This window comes from Dendrobates tinctorius, unplaced genomic scaffold (genome assembly GCF_039654945.1).
Source record: "Dendrobates tinctorius isolate UK_male_01 unplaced genomic scaffold, ASM3965494v1 ptg000107l, whole genome shotgun sequence".
NCBI lineage: Eukaryota > Metazoa > Chordata > Amphibia > Anura > Dendrobatidae > Dendrobates > Dendrobates tinctorius.
The window spans coordinates 35,676,326-35,697,319 of record NW_027361775.1 but is presented as its reverse complement, the minus strand read 5'-3'; the positions used below and the strand labels follow the sequence as shown (position 1 = coordinate 35,697,319).

The window sequence follows — 20,994 nt, the reverse complement described above, 5'->3', positions numbered from 1 at the left end:
CTTCCCTCACATAATCTCCGGTCCTCCCAAGACCTCCTTCTCTCCTCCACACTTATTCACTTCTCACCTAATTGCCTCCAATACTTCTCCTGACAATCCCCCATCCTCTGGAATTCTGTGCCCCAACACATCCGACTATCAACCACATTCAGATCTTTCAGACGGAACCTGAAAACTCACAGCCTGCAATGACCCAGCTGCCTCCTCACCACTACCAGAGATACCGCCTCACCAACACCGGAGCAACCCCCCAACCTACTGTCTCCTTCTCCACCATCCTGTAGAATGTAAGCCTGCAAGGGCAGGGTCCTCTCTCCCCTCTATATCAATCTGTTATTATAGTTTGCTTATTGTAAGTGATACCTGTAATTTGTATGTAACCCCTTCTCATGTACAGCATCATGGAATCAATGGTGCTATATAAATAAATAATAATAACTGACCTATTCTCATTACTATTTGCAGGTAATGGCGCAGATTGTTCATGTATAGCACAGTGTGAAACAAACTATTGTAGCAATGGTGGGACCTGTACCTTGGTTGGTGAAAGTTGCATCCCTCAATGCTCATGCCTGCCAGTATTCACTGGTGAAAATTGTACAAAAGCAGCAGAATCCTTCAATGCAGACCTAAGACCAGGTAAGCCACTATTCTCAGGCTGTATGCAGACATCTTTTTTCTTCACTGGACATGTCACAGGTTTACCGCAGCAGAGAGGTGCCAGAAGACCACAGCATCTGGTTTCCCGCACTTCTGTACTGATTCACTGATTAGAAACACCTTACCATCATATTAAATAGTGCGGATTTAAGCTAGTAGTGCAAGGATTAATCTGTTCAGTTGAGAGCTTCTAGTGTATTGCTGGGTTGATGGTCTCAGCTGTTCAGTGTTGGCAACTCCCCTCTGCTATATATAGTTCCCTCTGGCTAATAGGGATTACAGTGTTAGTTTCTTGCTGCCTGGCTCTTGAGCTGAAGGCGTTGGTTGTTTGAGGAAGCATTTGGAGTGTTTATCTAAAGGCTGTTGGTTGATGATTCGGTTTTGTGCAAACCCTCATCCTCTCCTATTTATTTTTTTCTTTCCGTCACTGCTCGGTGTTCTACTCTTTTGTTTGTGATTGCATATTTGTGTGACTGGTATTTTTCTTTATCCCTTGTTAGTCTGGTTTATGTATCTACATACACTTCTAATAATAATAATCTTTATATAGCGCTAACATATTCCGCAGCGCTTTACAGTTTGCACACATTTTCATCACTGTCCCCAATGGTGCTCACAATTTAAAAATTCCCTGTCATTATGTCTTTGGAGTGTGGGAGGAAACCGGAGTACCCGGAGAAAACCCATGCAAACACGGGGAGAACTACTCCCCACTTCCCCAGATGGGAGTGGGGACAGATTAAGGGCAGATTCAGGAGCTCAGTAAGGTACTTGGCCCTGGTGTCTTCATCATTTGAAGTAATCCAGGTAGTATGGATAGCTAGAGCGCACCTAGATATTGGACAGGGAAAGAGCCCTTTGCCCCCGGCTTATCCGACAACAGACTCATGACAGGATTTGAAAACATTCAGTTATAAACTGTATTGTAAACTGATGTATAAAGGTAAAATATGTCAACATAATTTACTAATTTCATTTAAAGGGGATGTCCGTTTACAGTATGCTGATAATCTATCTTTACGATAGTTCATCAGTATAATATTGATGGATAACCAACACCAGGCGTCCTCATCGATCATCTATAGACTCCAGCAGTTCCTTGATATAAACACTGTGAATGGAGCTGGAAAGCCTGGCTCCACTCAATGAGTAGTGGCTACTGATAGGTGCATTACCCAGCAATTGCTGCTACACAATGAACACAGCTGTGATTTGTAGCCGTTATTTACATGTGGCAAACATCTGAGCATATTGCATCTGATCGGCTGGGATGCCTTATATCAGACCACCACTAATATCTTACATCAGTATGTTGTGAATGGACAAAATCTATAAAGCTGGTGAGTGGTTTCCCTTAACTGCATGTCTACAATGTCAGTTTATTTCATATGTAATAAAATGCCATGTTTCTGTTTTCTTAGGTACAATGCAGAGGTCTATACATGTAGACTTATCCTCTACCAGAATTTTCACTTCTAAAGAGAGTTATGACCTGGTAGGTAATTTTTTTCATTATATTTTAACTTAAAGTTTAGCTGCCTGATGAATCTGTCTTTACACTAGGCAATTATATGTATTTCACCTATCTTGTAAAGTTCCATTTGTAGCAATGATTTCATATATATTTGAGATGTGATGTAAATACTTTTATGCTCATATAAGGGGTGTACAAGGACTAGTTTGTACCCCACTACCCTTGCTCGTGTTTCTACATCCCTGAGAAGCTGGTATATTTAATATGTTATACTGTGAAATGTAATGTATATTTAATATGTCTGATATGAGGTATATGTATTATAATATTGCTGTGTAGTGTATTGTAAATATATATATTATTTCTTGGGTGGTATAATTGTAGGGAAAGTGTAGTATTTAGATTAGCCCACTAGAGGGAGGCATAATAGGATTTTAGTTAAGTTAGGAGGGGCCAACTGGGTGTAAGTTAGAGATCTTCCTGCATTTAGTCAGTAGGAGCTGGGAGCCCAGATAGGACAATTGAGTCCCGTAACGTTTAAGCAAGGAGCCCAGCCATCCAGGGCCAATGGGCTGACAGTCACACAGTAGTGGAGGAATACAGGACAGCATCAAGATGGTAGCAGCCAACTTTGTGGGAACAATCCCAGATGTCTGAGGCGAAACGGCAAGGAACTTCTGAAGCGGATTAGTCTGACCAGTCATGAAGCTGTGTAATACTATTGTAGGAACTCAAGGATTCTGGTAGCGTGGGGCAATGAACAGACAGAAACGGGTTGCTTTAGTGAAAATAGTGTATTTTTACAACAGTGACACCCAAAAACAATATACTGATAACCTGTAATGAAACAAGTCCTAAAGCGATATAGCTATTCGGTATAGTTCCTAAGACAGAGTGCTCACAAAAATGTGATCTAAAGGTAAATGTGACACTCAGGTGACGTGGCGCAGTTCACACAGTAGCGATGCAGAAAGAGTCCAATCCAGGTATGTAGCAAGCACAGGGAAGTCCAGAACAAGTCTATAGGTAAATCCCAGACACAGCAAAAGCACAGGAAAGTCCAAAAGCTGATTCACAAGGTGATCCCAGAAGTGGTGTGAACACAGGTGAGTCCAGAAACAGGTTCACATTAAAGCATATGGTTGGTGATAGTTCTGACCGCTCTCACTGGGGAGAGTGGAGGGTTAAAAACAACACACAGTTCAGGAACACAGTTCTCACCCGATTAAGTGAACCAAAGGTTATGTTCCAAAGTCAACAAATGCAGCTTTCCTTCTCAGAGAACAGGGAATGTCCAGAGCCACAGTAGAAGCACATTAAGGAACCCGCAGCACAGCTGAAGGAAGCAGAATACTCCAGCAAGGAAGCTGAGTCAGGTTTTATACAAATGAACAGGAAGTAGGACACACAAAAACAGCAACCTCCATCTTGACAAAGGGCAAAATCATTCACAAGGTGATTTAGAAAACCTGGAATACTGACAAAACTCCCCCCCTAGAAGTGGCCTCAGGTCGATCCCGGACCAGATTTGTCTGGGTATCTCCGATGAAACTGAGCAACCTTCAGGGGAGCATTGATGTTACTTACTGGTTCCCAGGAATCTTCTTCAGGAGAGTAACCCTGCCATCTAACTAGATACTGAAGCCGGTTTCGATGAAGTCTTGAATCAATAATGTCCTGGACCACAAATTGTTCTTTGCCATCAACTAACACTGGTGGAGGAGGAGGTACGATACATCCCTGAAACGTGTTAGGAGAAACCGGTTTTAATAAAGAAATATGAAATTCTGGGTGTACCTTTAGAGTTTGTGGTAGCTTCAGCCGACAAGCAACGGAGCTCACAAACCCGGTAATCTTGAATAGACTGATGAACTTCTGTCCCAGTTTCTGCGAAGGAACACCCAACCTTAGATTCTTGGTAGAAAACCAAATCAAGTCTCCTACCTTGTACATAGGTTCCAGAAACCAGCACCTATCATCCGACTTCTTGTAACCTTCCTGTGCTACAGTCAGGGAGTCCTTCAAAACTTCAAGATTACGTTGCAACAGCTCCACTCTGTCTTCAACCACCGGTACCGAAGAAACAACCGGATACCTAGGGAGAATATTTGGATGATATCCCAGATTGGCAAAAAAAGGCGTTACATTCGTCGAACTGCTCTGTGAGTTGTTGTACGAAAATTCTGCTAAAGGAAGTAGCTTTAGCCAGTCATCCAGCAAATGACTGACGTAGCAGCGTAGATATTGCTCCAAGGTTTGATTGGTCAGTTTGGTCTGCCCTTTGGTCTGATGATGGTATGCAGAAGACAAGCAAACATTAATGTGGAGCGCAGAACAAGATTCTTTCCAAAACCTAGAGGTAAACTGTATTCCCCTGTCAGAGATGATCTCATCTGGTACCCCTTGCAGCCGGAAAATGTTCTGGATAACCAGATCCACTGTCTCTGTAGCTGAGGGAAGACTGGTACAAGGAATAAAATGGGCCACCTTCTTTTTGTCACAAACGTCAACGAATTCCTGGTAAACCAGAGGGAGAGTGGGTACCTGTATTGCCTCTTCCACGTCCTGGGCAACTGGAAGCGGGACTGTTGGACTGATGGTTGGACTACACTTCGAGGGGAAGGATATCTCTTTGGTTTCCCAATTGATGTTTGGATTTTGCGACCGTAGCCAGGGAATTCCTAAAATTATAGCAACATGAGGAGAAGATATTAGCATAAATGAAAGAGTTTCCTGATGGTCTGGATCCATCTCACACTCCAGGAGCACCATTTCCTGGTCTACTGGTCCAGAAGTGAATGGGGAACCATCCACCGCTTCCATGGTGACTGGTGAAGCTCTTAGTTGCGTCCTTATACCATGTTTCCTGGCGAAAGAAGAATCCATGAAATTCCCACCTGCTCCAGAGTCTATCATGGCAGAACTTGATATCCACTGACCTTCCCACAGAATCTGAATAGGAAGAGAACAATGTGAATACTTTTCCCCTTGATCTTTAGGGGAAGTCGACATCAATGTTGGGGGAAACACAGCGTCTAGATGTAGACTGGTCTCTGAAATCTCAGACTCAGCGTCCGTATTGTCATAATCCCCTACTGCCGCCAACACCTTGTTAGGTCGCCTGGGACATTTACGACAATTAATGAGGAAATGGTCTGATTGACCACAATAAAAACATAATCGTTCACTGAAACGGTATTCCTGGCGTTCATTATTCTCATGTCTTTGTAGTGAGTCCACTTGCATAGGCACCTCCTCGGTCTCCCGCAGGTTTTTGCCTGTAGTTTCCCTAGATGGAAGAGAAAAATTAGCGATGCGATTTAAAGCTGCCCATTTCTCTTGTCTGCGTTCAGTTAGGCGAATATCAATACGCACACAGTGTTGTAAAAACAACTCAAACTCCTGAGGGGACACTGAACGAGCTAGCTCATCCTTGATTGCACTGGATAAACCTTTCCTAAAAATTGGCAATAAAGCATTGTTGTCCCAGTTGGTATCCACCACTAACCTCTTAAATTCGGTAACATTCTATGATTGAATGCTTCCCCTGGCGTAAGGACAGCAGGGCAGATTCAGCGGTGGCACGGCGGTTGGAATCGTCGAACATTTGCGCCACAGATGTCAGAAAATCATCCAAATTATTTAGACGGGTATCATGACTTTCAACCATAGGATTTGCCCAAGCCAGAGCCCGTGATGTCAACAACATAATAATACATAAAACCTTAGATCTGTCAGACCGGTAGTAAGAGGCATGTACATCAAAAAATAATATGCATTGATTAACAAACCCACAAAATTGACTTCGGTCACCATTAAACCGGAATGGAGGCAACTTGGGCATACTGGGGGACAGTATATGCTCAGTGGGTAAGGCTTCCTGGACTTCCGTCCTGGTGCTTAGATCTTGGAGAGCCTGACCAAACACCTGTGCATTGTGGTCCACCCGGGACTCCAAGTCTCTGAGCTTATTTTGTATAGCCCCCACCTCCTGTTGCAAGGAGTTAATCATAAAAAACATTTTGTCTGCCCGTGACTCCGACATTGCCCAAGCAGAAACCTCTTTTAGGCTGGAGTATCCTGTAATACTATTGTAGGAACTCGAGGATTCTGGTAGCGTGGGGCAATGAGCAGACAGAAATGGGTTGCTTTAGGGCAAATAGTGTATTTTTACAACAACAGTTACACCCAAAAACAATATACTGATAACCTGTAATGAGATAAGTCCTTAAGCGATATAGCGATTTGGTATAGTTCCCAAGACAGAGTCCCCACAAAAATGTGATCCAAAGGTGAGTATGACACTCAGGTGACGTGGCGCAGTTCACACAGTAGCGATGCAAAAAGAGTCCAATCCAGGTATGTAGCAAGCACAAGGAAGTCCAGAACAAGTCTATAGGTAAATCCCAGACACAGCAAAAGCACAGGAAAGTCCAAAAGCTGATTCACAAGTTGATCCCAGAAGTGGTGTGAACACAGGTGAGTCCAGAAACAGGTTCACATTAAAGCAGACGGTTGGTGATAGTTCTGACCATTCTCACTGGGGAGAGTGGAGGGTTAAGAACAACACACAGTTCAGGAACACAGTTCTTACCCGTTGAAGTGAACCAAAGGTTAAGTTCCAAAGTCAACAAATGCAGCTTTCCTACTCAGAGAACATGGAATGTCCAGAGCCACAGTAGAAGCACACTAAGGAACCAGCAGCACAGCTGAAGGAAGCAGAATACTCCAGCAAGGAAGGCAGCACCTGAGCCAGGTTATATACAAATGAACAGGAAGTAGGGCACACAAAAACAGCAACCTCCATCTTGACAAAGGGCAAAATCATTCACATGGTGATTTAGAAAACCTGGAATACTGACAAGCTGCGGTACCGAAGGCGACAGTGTGACCCTGCAATATTCCTGCAGGAGTGAGGGACATAACAGGGAAATGAAAGGTTATGCTCTGTGAAGAATCTTGTGCTGTTTCTGTGACAAAACTGGACGTGCTGGGACTGAGTAAATTGTTTTGTTGGAACTGGATGTGGACTCTGACTGTTATTGCATGGTACTTAAAGGAAGAAAGCCCTAACAGACCAGAGTGGACTCTGATGTGCAAGTAAGTGAACCACCAAATGCACAACAGAAGGGACATTGTTTTTTTGTAATTGTGGGCCAGGGGTGCCAGTACTGCCACCCTCAGCCACGACTACCCCCCTGTTCTTTCAGAGATCAGAGTACAAAGGTTCCTTCTTCATGCAGGTTGAAAAATGAATTACTGAGACAAGTATTTGCATACATTTTTCTGGTTAGCACAATGTAATTGTTTGTTGTTCATCGTATAAAAGATACGCCGAGAAAAGGACTTTCAGCCCAAAAAAATGGGCTGAAAATCTCGACTTATAAACGAGTATATACGGTAGATTATACTCACCCAGGGGCAGTCTGGTTCCAGTCCGGGTCCGATGGGTGTCGCGATCCGGTACGGTGCCTCCCATCTTCTAGCGATGACGTCCTCTTCTTTGCTTCCAATCACGGCTCCAGCGCAGGCACACTGCTCTGCCTTGTTGAGGGCAGAGCAGAGTACTGCAGTGCGCAGGCGCCGGACCTCTCTGACCTTTCCCGCGCCGCGACGGGAAGCAAAGAAGAGGACGTTATCGATAGATGATGGGAGGAGCTGGACCAGACCGCGACACCCATCGGACCCGGACCGCCCCTGGGTGAATATAATATAACTCATTTTTCTTTTCATTCAGGTTACATCTTGGACTTATCTACAGCATTACAGAATGCTGCAGATAAGCCCCTGATGGCGGTGGCTGCAGCTTATAGTCGAAAAAATAGGTGACAGATTCCCTTTAATTACTTATCTGGCCATTGTAACCCCATTAGGAGGCTTGTCAACCACTGGCTTAATCCTTTATGGCTAATTACTTAATCATATGCTTCAAATGACCTTTAGTATTATTTTTGTTGCCTAAGATCATTTGGTAACCTCTGGCACCTTACCGCTTTGGTGTGGCTCTCTTCATTTGCACATTGTGTCCTCATTGTTTTATCATGGCTCATTGTTTTATAAAAATAAATGTATTCAAATCTCAATAAAGTTTAATACTTTTAAGGTATAAAGCTTCTTTTTCCTAGTTTGATGATGTTAGTGAAAATGCAGGAGGTGAAGAACAAATTGAGGAGTATGAGATTATGGACACGCAACAGTCAGGAGGTGAAGGGGAAACTGATCCGCTCTCTCATGTTCGTGATTAGCGAGAGGGGACAGAGGAGGCAACCTTAAGTGCAACACATGATGGACTTAGACCTCATGGAAGGCCGACACATGAGCGTCTTCTTGCTGCTCTATCTTCAACAAGATGCCTGTATTCTTTGGGTTTGAAATAGTGCTGCCACTCTGTACAAGAGTTAATTTAGCCAGATGCTTCTTCACGGAAAGGGATGCGTGCATGCTAGATTATTGAAATATGCTTGTAGACAATCTTAAGAATGTTTTTCAACAAGACAGCAGTGAGGCACACAGTGTGCATCCCAGTTGTTGATATCCAACCCCCCGAATGTCAAGAAGGCATCGCCAAAATATTAGTAGCAGCAGTGTAAGTGGCATAAACTATTTCTGTCAACCGTTTAACATATTTTTTAGACAAGTCTGAACAGAGTACAAGTCTGACACACTGTGAACAACTTACAAAAAAGTGAGCAGAGATTAACTAAAACTCTCTAGAGACACACTCTAAGATAAATAGCACAACCAACGCAAGGAGCAAGAGTGCAAGGGGGTCTCATAAAATATAACATCTTTTATCAATATAAAGGTAAAATTAAAAACATACAGAAATAAAATAACAAAGTATTCCTAAAAATGGTCCAATACACACATGAAGTGTAGATAAGTATATAATCTTGACTAAAAAATAAACAAGCTTGAACATATGGTGAAGACCCCTAGTATAAAAGCTTAGTGCTATGACTATCCAGAGAGGATCTGAAAATGCAATTGAGATAAATAGTAATTGCATCTAAATGAAGTGTCCAGAGGGGAGAAAACAAATGTGCAGTTGTCCAATGGACCCTACACGCATTTTGCCACCAGCTTCATCAGGAAACAACTGGATAGGATGGTGCAGGAGTATCTAGAGCTCAATAGCAATGCTATCGGGGGGGTTGGACCCTTTTAGATTTTGGTTTTCTAAAATGGAAGAGTGGCTTGAGCTCGCCTGTCATATCTTAAAAGTTTTGTCATGCCCAGCAGCCAACATTCCCTGAGAATGTGTCTTCAGCACTGCTGGTGGTTTCCTGACAGATAAGCACATCCAGATGTCTCCTCAAAGTGTAGAATGACTAACTTTCATTAAAACTTTTCTCCTGAACTAAAAGCAATTGAAACTCAACCTTTTCAAATCTTGTTTGGCGTGATTAGAGGAGCAGAAAAACACAAAAAATTTAATGTTTTAACATTTCCAACCAGAGGTATAAGTGAATTAAAATGAACAAGTCATGGATCTTTAATGACTTTTGCACCCCAATCGCAGATTGAGCAGACTAGGCGATGGTGTTGTTTTTAGTGTCATGTATTGATCTTGCGTTATTGCATTCTGTGCCATCTTTGCGGTTTCTTCTGTGCCTGCTGTTAGTACTGCTGCTGATGTTACAATTTTTTGAAAAGTAGAGACTGCAAATTGGGTGTCCATCTGGTGGGTTGCCTGTAATAGAAGGTGTGTCAGAGGCCTATTACTATTTCTACTCTGTGGAAATTGGTGCTACTTTTGTGCTGTGTGACAATTATTTTTTGAGATGTGGAAACTGAAAAGTTGGTCTCCATCTGTTGGGTTGCCTGTGGTGGAGGGTGTGTCAGAGACCTATTATACTGTTTCTACTCTATGGAAATTGATGCCACTTTAGGGGTGTGTGACAATTATTTTTTGGAAATGTGGAGACTCCAAGTTGGGTCTCCATTTGGTTGGTTGCCCACGTAAGTAGGACTCCCAGACAGGCAGACCTGCACTTACTTTCAGTCAACAACCTGTGTTACTTTCCTTACATTTTTCTACCAATATTACTGTATGAAACTGATGTTTGTACCATCTGAGTGTGGCTGGAATAAAAAAAATTAATTGGAGATATGTTGCATGAGGTATGAGGTCTCACAGCTAAGAAGGCTTACACGGCTCCATTAGCCACCAGGTCCTCATTGAAACTTCAGTTCCAAGCTGTAAATTCTGTGCCAGACCCTGATACCTCATGCATGGCCCATGGCTGACTTCTTCTGTGTCTATGCGTTTGGTTTTGCCTCTCATTGAATCTAATGAGGTTCGGATATGTTCGGATATGAGTGAGCCAAACTTTGAACGGTTCACTCATCTCTATCTGTGTGACATCTGTTTTTTTCCAATATGGCTTAAGAAAATTGAGTCTCCAATACTTAGCAATGTTGAACACGTACAGCAGAGGAATGGCACAAGGATGACACATGGATGCCATCCGTATGCTGTACATGTTTTAAACAGACCCATTGACTTGTATTGGCCCTTCTCCTCTGTGCTGATAGTAAAAAACGGACATGTCTCCGTGTGCAAATACACGGACATGTGTGTAGCACCATAGATTATAATGAGTATGTGTGGCGTCTGTGAAAAAACAGATGGCACAAGTACTGCAAGCACGGACATGTGAAGGGGGCCTATCTAAGATTAAGGCAAATAATGGCTACATTGTTCCACTGTCTTTAAATATTTTTATTTGATTTAAACAGATTGCAGGAAAACTAAAAACTGCCCGGCTAGATGTGACACATTTGTTTGATGAGAAGACGAGTCAATTCATAGAACAAGTGTAAGTGTCGTTACTCATTGCATTTCTATGTTCATTCCTAGAACCTGTTTTCCCTAGCACTAAAATACTACATGCAGTTCGCTGTACCCAGTGGTCTCTAAATGCAGTTGGAATGATATCATATACTAAGTAATGAAAACAGAGCTCCCCTACAAATACTATAAAAATACATTATGAAAATAACCAGCACAGAATTTTTGAATTAATAAGGGGAAGGTGGGCTTTAATTTAGGTGTAGAAAGTATGGAGTTGTGAGAGAGTCTGAGTACAACGTTCCTTATTTGCTTCATACTTTGTTATTTGTGAGGGGCCATATTTTTAAAAGTAGTCACTAAAAAATCTGCAATTTGGCAGTCATATATTTTGGTGCCCTATTAATTACAAAGCAGTTAGGTAGTGTCATGGGTCCTGAGATCCCCACCAATCATTCAAACCGCCTTCTGCCCTACTGATCTGCTTGCGATTAAATTGACACTGAAGGATGGAAAAAGATAGAAAGGTTTAGATACTCTTCTGGAGCTTGTAAGCTTGTGTATCATCGGTACGTGCAATAGCCAAAACACATTATTTTAGCTTTTCTATTGAATTGATTTTATTTCATGTTTTATTTCATGTTTTTATGTTTCTATATGTTGTTTTCAGGAATGGGCCTAGTGATATGAATGCAACATTCAGTGCAAAATTTACTTATGTGGCAAATATAGCAATAATTGAATTTTTAAACAATGAACTAGTAACACATCTAAATCAGAGAATTACAAATCCAAGCATATGGGCCCTAGATGACATTAAAATTACCAATGTAACTGACCATCTTCAATGTAAGTATTCCTTAGTATCTGTAAACTGTAAGGCTATGTTCATACGATGTGTTTTTTTTTTCCTAAGGCAAAACCTGCTCAGAAGGAAACGCCTCAAATAAGCAGATTTTGCTTACTTTTATTATGTTTTTCTTGCTGCGTTTTTGTCAGGGTATATTTGTTTCTTGTGCATGCTGATAAAGTTTAGTGCATAAAAAAACTCTGATTCTACTTCATCAGGTTTTGGCACCAAATATGCAACAACACCTGATACCTGTGTTTTTTCAGCTTTTTTTTCACCACCAAAACAATGGGTGAAAAACGCTGAAAAAAATGCTGAAAGAAGTGACATGTTGCATTCTGCAAAAACCAAGGTTTTGCACAAAATACTGAGGACAAAATAAACCAAGATATGTCCATGAGATTTCTGAAATCTCATGCACTTTGCTGGTACTGTAAAACGCAGCTGAAAATGTGCAAAATTCAGCAAAAAAATGCTGAAAAACTCAACGCGTTAACATAGCCTGAGACATACATATACCATAGTTAATGTCTGCTAAAATGTCACCTTTCTTAGTCTTATAATACAATGCATCATTTGACTTGAACAGTATGAAATTACAGAGAGCTAGAAATCATACAGTCCAGGGAAAGATAGAGATTTATTTATAGGATTACAAGTAGAAGCAGTTTAGATATGAACCATATGTACAGTATTTTTAATAGTGTCAGAAAAATACTTGCTAGCCTTTCAATATAATATAACCTTTAGTCCTGCTAAATACAAAGGTGTCTGTGAACATCACTATGTTCACCTGTGATTATTTAGTATCTACACTGTATTGTTCTTCAGCAGCACAACAGTCCTCCTGAATGTGCTCAGGTACATAGTTATGAGATAGCTGTCAGCAAAAAGTTCATACTACACACAGCTATCTCTCCTGACTCTTCCATGCACATGAGCGCTAAGCTCAGTTCTCTATAAAAAAAAGCCACTGCCAGACAGTTCTGACTTTGATTTATCTCCCCTGAAGACAAATGATTGGTCGCTGCATGTCTTTTCTTTCACTCCATCTTCATCATCATTGTCAATGAGAATACCAATGGAATCATGCACATCCCACCACTGCCACCAATTGTCAGGGAAACAAAGTCAGCTTCCTCCGATCTTCAGGACAATTATGCAATTAACTAATGAGTGATGGACGAGACAGTGAAAGTATAGCATATACACATCTGCATAGAATATATACACTGATGATAAGGGTTACAATTAGGGATGAGTGGACACGAGGATTACATTTATTTTTTATTTTATCTTAATAAATTTCTTAAAAAGGGGACTTGTTGGGGAGTAATTTTTTCAATTAATGGACTTTTCTCTGTGTGTGTCTTTATTACTTTTGACAATGGGGTTAGTAATGTGGGTGTCTGATCTACACCTCTCCATTGCTAACCCCTGAGTTTGATGTCAGCGGACATAAAACAGCTGACATCAACCCTTAAACTATTACCCCACTTGCTAACATACCAGGGCAAGCAGAAAGAGCAAAAGCTTAGAGTCAAAATTCTTGCATATAATATATGTGCTACTTCTGGGGCAGCAGAGGGCTGGTGTTATTAGTCTGGCAGGGAGACAATATCCATGGCCTCTTCTCAGCTTATTAAGATCAGTCCGCAGCTGTCTGTTTAGCCTTTGCTAGTTATTGAAAACAGGGGGCTCCACATTATTTTTTTTTGGGATACTCCCTCCCTCCCAGTAAAGGCTAAACACACAGCTGTGAGCTGATATTAATTGGCTGGGAACATTTATTGATATTGGTCCCTTTCCAAAATAACAAAACCATCCCCCCAGCTGTCTGGTTTCCCTTGACTGGTTATTAAAATAGGGGGACACCACTTTTTTAATTTCTTTATTATTTATTAACAAGTACAATAAAATACACACCCAAGGTAACTTTAGTTCACAGACACCAGAAGTTCTAGCAGCTGGATACGTCAGTAACCTTAAAGTCTCCCTTATGATTTCCACAGACACCGGGTCTCACGGCAGCTCGAGTACCGAGTGCTACTGCGAGAACCAACTGTTGTGAACTCACGTGACCTTACAGTAGACACTGGCCAGAGAGGTTATCGTGAAAACCCCCGTGTCACGACTCTGTTGTCAGGTAACCCAGGACCAGTGGCTCTTTCCCTGCCCCTAACGCTAAGGAGCATCCTTGCTCGCCTTGTTTCCTGGGTTACTTTTGAAGGTGAAAATGCAGGGGCCACATAACTTGCCTTATCTCCTAAATCCGCCCTCCATCTATACCATTCCCCCACCCAGAGAAGATGAGAGTAGTTGTGCACCGTAGTACTCCAACCAGGCGAACAAGTTAACAGGAATAGGGGAACAGAAAATACCAGACATACAAATATTCAGCCACAGATAACAAAGGAATGCATTGGGTAGTGCAGGATGGGGTAAAACCAAAGTAGGAGAACAAAGGGAATTAACACGTTCACTAAACCAAACAACAGTCACAGATACATATACCAAAATGCCTAGTCTTATAACCACCAACTACTATCCTCTTAGGAATGCAGCATAAGCTAGCTCTGATGATATGTGTCTGTTAGAACCCAGATTATATAGGGGATAGGAGTGGCTAACCATGCTCTGTTGAGAGCCCCAGTTTTCAGAGCTCTAAACATGGCACATTAACCCCTGTACTGCCAAAAGAGATTTACACCATTTAAAAGAAGGTGAAGTGCTTCTATTCATCACAGGAGTAAGAGCATTCAGACGCTGCAGTCTTCTGGCTTTTGGCTCCTCTCTGTCGCAGTAACCCGGTGACAGTAGCCCCCTTCTTTGAGGGATGTTCAAAAGCTCAGAACTGGGTTTATCAGGGTGTGTCACGTGGAAAGACTGGATCAGTCTGGCCATATGAACCTCAGATACTGATACGCACATCCTCTCTTCAGGACCGTATCACTTCCAATATACCAGACACTGAAGTAACTGATGAACTAAGCAAGAAGCCATAATTTTTGCTATCTAAAAATCTAAGTTTCCATCCACAGGTACTGTAGATGGGGGTAGCAATGATGGTACGTAAAACGCAATGTATTTTTTGAGAGGTAATCGATGAAACACAATATGGATCCTAATGCTATGAGATTGATGACGGCTACCATCTTATAAGGACCAATAAACCTGAGACCCAGTTTCGAAGATGGAACCTTCAACTTAATGTTTCTAGAGGACGACCACACCAAGTCACCAACACACAGGTCAATAACCATTAAAGGTCTCCGATCAGCCACACTCTTATATTTGGACCCCATCTTCCTCAAACTATCAGTAACACTCTGCCACACAGATGTAATAGATGATGAAAACCGTTCTTCTTCAGGTAATCCAGAAGAACGATTCCTATTAAATGAGTTGAACTGAGGATGAATCCCGTACACCTCAAAGAATGGGGACTTACCAGTAGACTCATGACAACAATTATTTACTGCAAATTCAGCTAGAGGTAAGTAGGTAACCCAATCCTCCTGATTCTCAGACACAAGACACCTAAGATAAGTCTCCAGATTCTGGTTATTCCGTACAGTTTGCCCATTAGACTACGGGTAAAAAGAGAGATGGATCCCCAAACGGGTGCAAAACACCTTCCAAAGCTTGGAATTAAACTGCAACTCCCGGTCAGAAACAATATGGGTCGGGATCCCATGTAATTTTACAATTTGCCTGATGAAAATTTGCTCCAAGGTCTTTACATTAGGTATATCTGGCAATGCAATAAAATAAGACGATTTACTGAATCTATCCTCCATGAGCAAAATTACACTATTCTTTGCTGACATGGGTAGATCTGTGATAAAATCGACTGATAAGTGAGACCAAGAACTACTGGAAATCTCCAATGGCTGGAGAGACCCCGATGGACGAGTATGAGAGGTCTTAGAATACGCACAGACACTGCAATCGTCTACATACTGCCGGACATCCTGGGATACCCCTGACCACTAAAAACACAAAGTAAGAAGTATCCTTGTGGCTTTATTATCAGGATGTTCGGCCAAGATCGAATCGTGATGTTCATTAAGGATTCTTAGAGAAAGATTAATGGGCAGAAACAGTTTATCTAGCGGACAGGCAACGGGGCATCCCCTTGAGCATCAACAACCTCTTTGGAGCATATAGACGCAATAACCACCCCTTTTTCTAGTAAAGGTACCGGTTCACAATTATTTCCATCTCCAGGAAAACAATGAGATCTGCCTTAATGTTTTGGTTCCCCGGCCTGTATGTGTCAAAAAAGTTAAACCTGGTGAAGAACAATGCCCATCTTGCGTGTCGAGATGTTAAAACATTTTGCAGATTTTAAATATGCAAGATTCTTGTGATCTGTGATTACCATAAATGGATAAACTGCTACCTCCAGAAAATGATGCCCCTCTTCAAAAGTCCACCTGATTGCCAAGATATCCCTGTTACCTATGTCATATTTTTTCTCTGCAGACGACATTTTTTAGAAAAATATGCTCATGGACGCCATTTACCAATAGACGCACCCTACGACAATACATCCCTCATCCCACCTCAGTCGTATCAACTTCGACAATAAAAGGCTTAGTAACATCAAACTGTTTGAGGATTGGTGCCGGTGCAAAACACTTCTTCAAGGTATTGAATGCCTCCCTGGTTGTACTGGACCACATCGAAACGTCTATCCCCTTCCTGGTCTTATCCGTCAGAGGTTTGGCTTCTACCGAAAAGTTTTTGAGTAGTAACTGGCGAAATCCAAAAAACTTTTAATGCCTTCAAATCATCAGAGAGACCCCAATCAAGTACCACCCGGATTTTCGCCGGATCCATGCGAAAACCGGTGACCGATACCACATATCCTAGAAAAGTAATCTCCTCAGCTGAGAACATACATTTCTCCGGTTTGACAAATAATTTATTGTCTCTGAGTATTTGTAAGACCTGCCTGACATTTACCTGATGTGACTCAAGATAGACTACCACAAATTTACCAGCAGGTGACTAAAAATGTTATTTACAAAGTGCAGAAAGACGGCAGATGCATTCGTCAACCCAAATGGCATCACAAGGTTCTCATAGTGTCCATCAGGCGTTTTGAAGACTGTTTTCCACTCATCCCCTATTTAATACTTGTACAAATGAGCTTATACACCCCCTGAGGTCCAGTTTTGAAAAACCCCACAGCAATTGGGGAAGAGGATGATCTGAGGTGACCCTTTGCCAAACTTTCCGCAATATAGTTCTTTATGGCTTGCCTTTCTGGACCAGAGATATTATACAGTCTGCTGTTAGGCAGCTTGACCCCAGTAGCAAGATTAACGGCGCAGTCATAAGGATGATGGGGAGGAAGTTCTTGGCACCCATGCTCCAAGAACACATCCCCAAAGTCAGGCAGGTATTTAGACACAGACTGGGTATCCACCTTAACAAAGCAGTGTCCTTGACAATACTCACTCCACTTTACCACTTCCGAGTTTGCCAATCTACCACAGGATTGTGCAGAGTGATCCAAGGAAGTCCAAGAACCCCAGGAGAGTCAAGACCCTCTAGCACATTACAGTCAATAACTTCAGAGTGCATTGCCCTTACCTGAAGATGTAGCCATCGGATGACTTAAATAAAATAACCCTGTCTCAAGGGGGCAGAGTGAATGGATATTATGGGTATGGGTCTGGACAGTGAATGTGGATTGAGGTCCTGAAGCTGGACAACCTTAGCATTGATCAAGTTAAACCTTGCCCCACTGTCCAGAAGTGCAAACACAAACAACTTAATTTCACCCAGATGAATCTCAGCTGGAAGAAAAAATTGTGTCCTACACAGGAAGGTAATAAGTACAGCCTGGTTGCTAACCTTCCCGCAACCCAATCTTCTTAGTTTTTTGGTGACTATTTACTGTGAGATAGGGAAGGACACGTGCCTATGAAAGGGCCCTTTTTACCACAGTAAAAACACACTCCATCTCTGCGCTGAGCGACAGACTGCTTTCCCTGATGAGATACCGAACCAAACTGCATGTGTTCCTCACATCCAATTTCCCTTGGTCCCGGACCTCCTGCACACTGGGGTGTCTCACTATGTTTCTGATGAAGATGGATTTCAACCAGGATAGCCAGAGACATGGCCACCTCAAGGGAAAACTGGAGTCTTATATGGAGCTAAAGCATCCTTCACCCTTCATAGAACTGGTTGCAGAGTGCGGGGACATTCTACTTATTGCCTGTGGACTACCTCAGAAACTCGAAGCAATACTCCTCCATCGGCCAAATCTCCCTGCTAAAGCAGATGCAGTGTAGACTCAGCCAAGGAGACGTAGTCAGGGTTGTCATATATATGACCCAGTGCCAGAAAAAAATCCTCCACCATCTGAAGCGACTGGGAGTCAGACAGGGGAATAAATTCCCATGCGTTTTGTCCCCCTGAACGAGTGAGATTATTATCCTCACACATTGCTCCTTGGTTCCTGAGAAGAAAGGGAATTATCACACTCACTAAACCAAATAAGTCACAGATAAATCCACCAAACGCCTACTCTTATAACCACCAGCTACTATCCTCCCAGCCATGTAGCATAAGCTCGCTCTGACTATGTGTATCAGTCAGGACCCAGATTATATAGTGGAGAGGAGCTAACCATGCTTAGCTGAGAGCTCTAGCTTCCAGAGCTCTCAACATGGCAGATTAACCCCTGTACTGTTAAAAGAAATTTACACTGTTTATAAAGAAGGTGAAGTGCTTCTATTCAGTGCATGAGTAGGACCAATCAGACACTGCGGTCTTCTGGCTACTCTCTGTTGTGGTAACCCTGTGACATCCCGCCTGTGACCTGTGATAACCTAAATTACATCACCACTCGTCACTGCAGCAGCTGGATTCTCACTCTAAGCTCACTGTGTTCCGGACACCATAGTGAGCAATCACGTTCTTAATTTCAACCCTCTTGATAAAATTTTGATGTTGTAGAGTTGGGGATCGTCGTGGGACCTCATGAATATGGATTAACGGTGGACAAATGAGTATTACTTTGATTTTTTATTTTTAATTTTATCTTAATAAATGGGTAAAAGACGGGATTTGTTGGGGAGTGTTTTGTTAAATTAAAGGACTTCCTTCCTTTTTTTCCCTGGTGACGTCACCTGGTTCTCCTCCCTCTCAGCCGCTGCACGCCGGCGGCGCCTCTCGGCCGGAGTGCGCCGCCATCATTCAGCGCGCCCAGCGGCTGTCAGCTTCAGAGACGCTCCTGCATCACCGCCTACAGGAGGGACGCCTCCTTGGTGCTGCGTCTCCGGTTACCATCGTGGTATAGCCATCTCCACACGTGGCGCAGGCTGGATCCACCTGCAGCCCCACAGTTTACAGGAAGTAAGTACTTTACTTGTTCATGACCTATTTAGGTGGTCATTACAGGATATAGTCAGCCAGCGCAGGTGCAATATCTTTTTATTTAACATTTAATATTTAGATTTTGGGAGCAAAACATTAGCAATCTAGTTACATGACAAGAATCTGCATAACTGATCACATGCAAAATAGTTGCAAGTCATATTTATGTGTGAGATAGCCAAGATGATTTTTTATAAAAAAGATGGCAGTCTCACATTTGAAGCAGTAGTTGATAGTGAGATTTGGAACATGAAAGTCAAAAGTTCAAAACATTGTTACCCCTTTTGCTTGTCAGTGTGTATATACCACAGTGCAATCATTGCCAAACTCCATAATAACAAAATGAAATTGTTGGAAAAATGAGAAATTGCTGGTCAATTTTTAACCCTTAAAATTACCGTATTTTGTGGATTATAAGGTGCATCGGATTATAAGATGTACCCCAAATTTTGAGGGGAAAAATAGGAAAAAAAAACCCTTTTTTTAATAACTTTTTTAATAGAATGGTGGTTCTTCTTATAATCCATACATCTTATTGCTTACCCAGGGTGGTGACTGCAATGAAGCTCGGTCCCAGACTGGGAGAAAGGGGTGTTCAGATGTGCAACGCTGCAGGTGTTTGGTGGTACGGGGGCTCCACCGACATTTTGTGAAAGCCCGGAACCCCCGGGGTTACATGGTTTACTATGTGGTGGACTCCTGGAAAATGGCTGCCGGGGGCGGTGCATGCGCAGAGATCTTGGCGCTGAGATCTCATCTCCCGAGATCTTGGTGTCAAGATCTCCATCTGTGCATGCGCCACCCCCAGCAGCCATTTTCCCGGAGTCCGAATGTTGAAAGGCTGCAGTGAAGCCAATCAACAAGATTTAAGGCTGTGGGCACTTTATCACAGTCATCCCAAATATTAGCATAGCTGTGATTGGCCAGCGCAACACAAGACCAGTCCTGTATAAAAGACGAATCAAGGGTTGCATCGGGTGCAGAGTGCCCTAATAGCCTGGAGCAGAGTGACCTAACAACCAGGTGCATAGTGCCCTAACAGTGTGGTGCAGAGTGCCCTAACAGCCTTCTGCAGAGTGCCCTTACAGCCTGGTACAGAGTGCCTTAACAGCCTGGTGCATAGTGCCCTAATATATTACTTTATGGACATCTATGTTTTGATTTGTTTGTTTGCCTGTATGGATTGGATGGGCTCTTACTGATATCTGGTGAGAATTTCATGTCATTGGTACCTTTAGAAATATATTTACTTAGAAGATTGGTGATGTGTTCATTACTTATTTCACTCTCTGTATGTGTATATACACATGCTTCTCACAAAATTAGAATATCTACAAAAAGTTAATTTATTTCAGTTCTTCAAAACAAAAAGTGAAAGTCATATTGTATATTATATAGTCACTGCAAACAGAGAGCTCTATTCAAGTGTTTATTTCTGTTTATATTGATGACTAAGGCTTACAGCCAATGAAAACCCAAAAGGCATTATCTCAGTAAATTAGAATAATTAACAAAAAACACCTGCAAAGGCTTCCTAAGTGGTTAAAAAGGTCCCTTAGTCTGTTTCAGTAGGCTCCACAATCATGGGGAAGACTGCTGACTGATGTCCAGAAGGCAGTCACTGACACACCACAAGGAGGTAAGCCGGTAAGCCACAAAAGGTCATTGCTAAAGAAGCCGACTATTCACAGACTGCTGTATTCAACCATATTAATGAAAAGTTGAGTGGAAGGAAAAAGTATCGTAGGAAAAGGTACTCAAGCAACCGGATTACCGCATCCTGGAAAGGATTGCTAAGAAAAGGCCATTCAAAAATTT

At 42.3% G+C, this 20,994-nt stretch overlaps 1 protein-coding gene across 1 annotated transcript in view; it reads left to right on the top strand.

Moving 5' to 3' along the window:
- The window catches only part of LOC141100710 (uncharacterized), a 503,724-nt gene that overhangs the window by 469,151 nt on the left and 13,579 nt on the right, over positions 1 to 20,994 (top strand). Inside the window, exons 59-62 of the mRNA XM_073589357.1 lie at positions 466 to 639; positions 2,082 to 2,155; positions 10,877 to 10,956; positions 11,599 to 11,777. Coding sequence (XP_073445458.1) covers positions 466 to 639; positions 2,082 to 2,155; positions 10,877 to 10,956; positions 11,599 to 11,777 — 507 coding nt within the window. The remainder of the gene's footprint in view (positions 1 to 465; positions 640 to 2,081; positions 2,156 to 10,876; positions 10,957 to 11,598; positions 11,778 to 20,994) is intronic.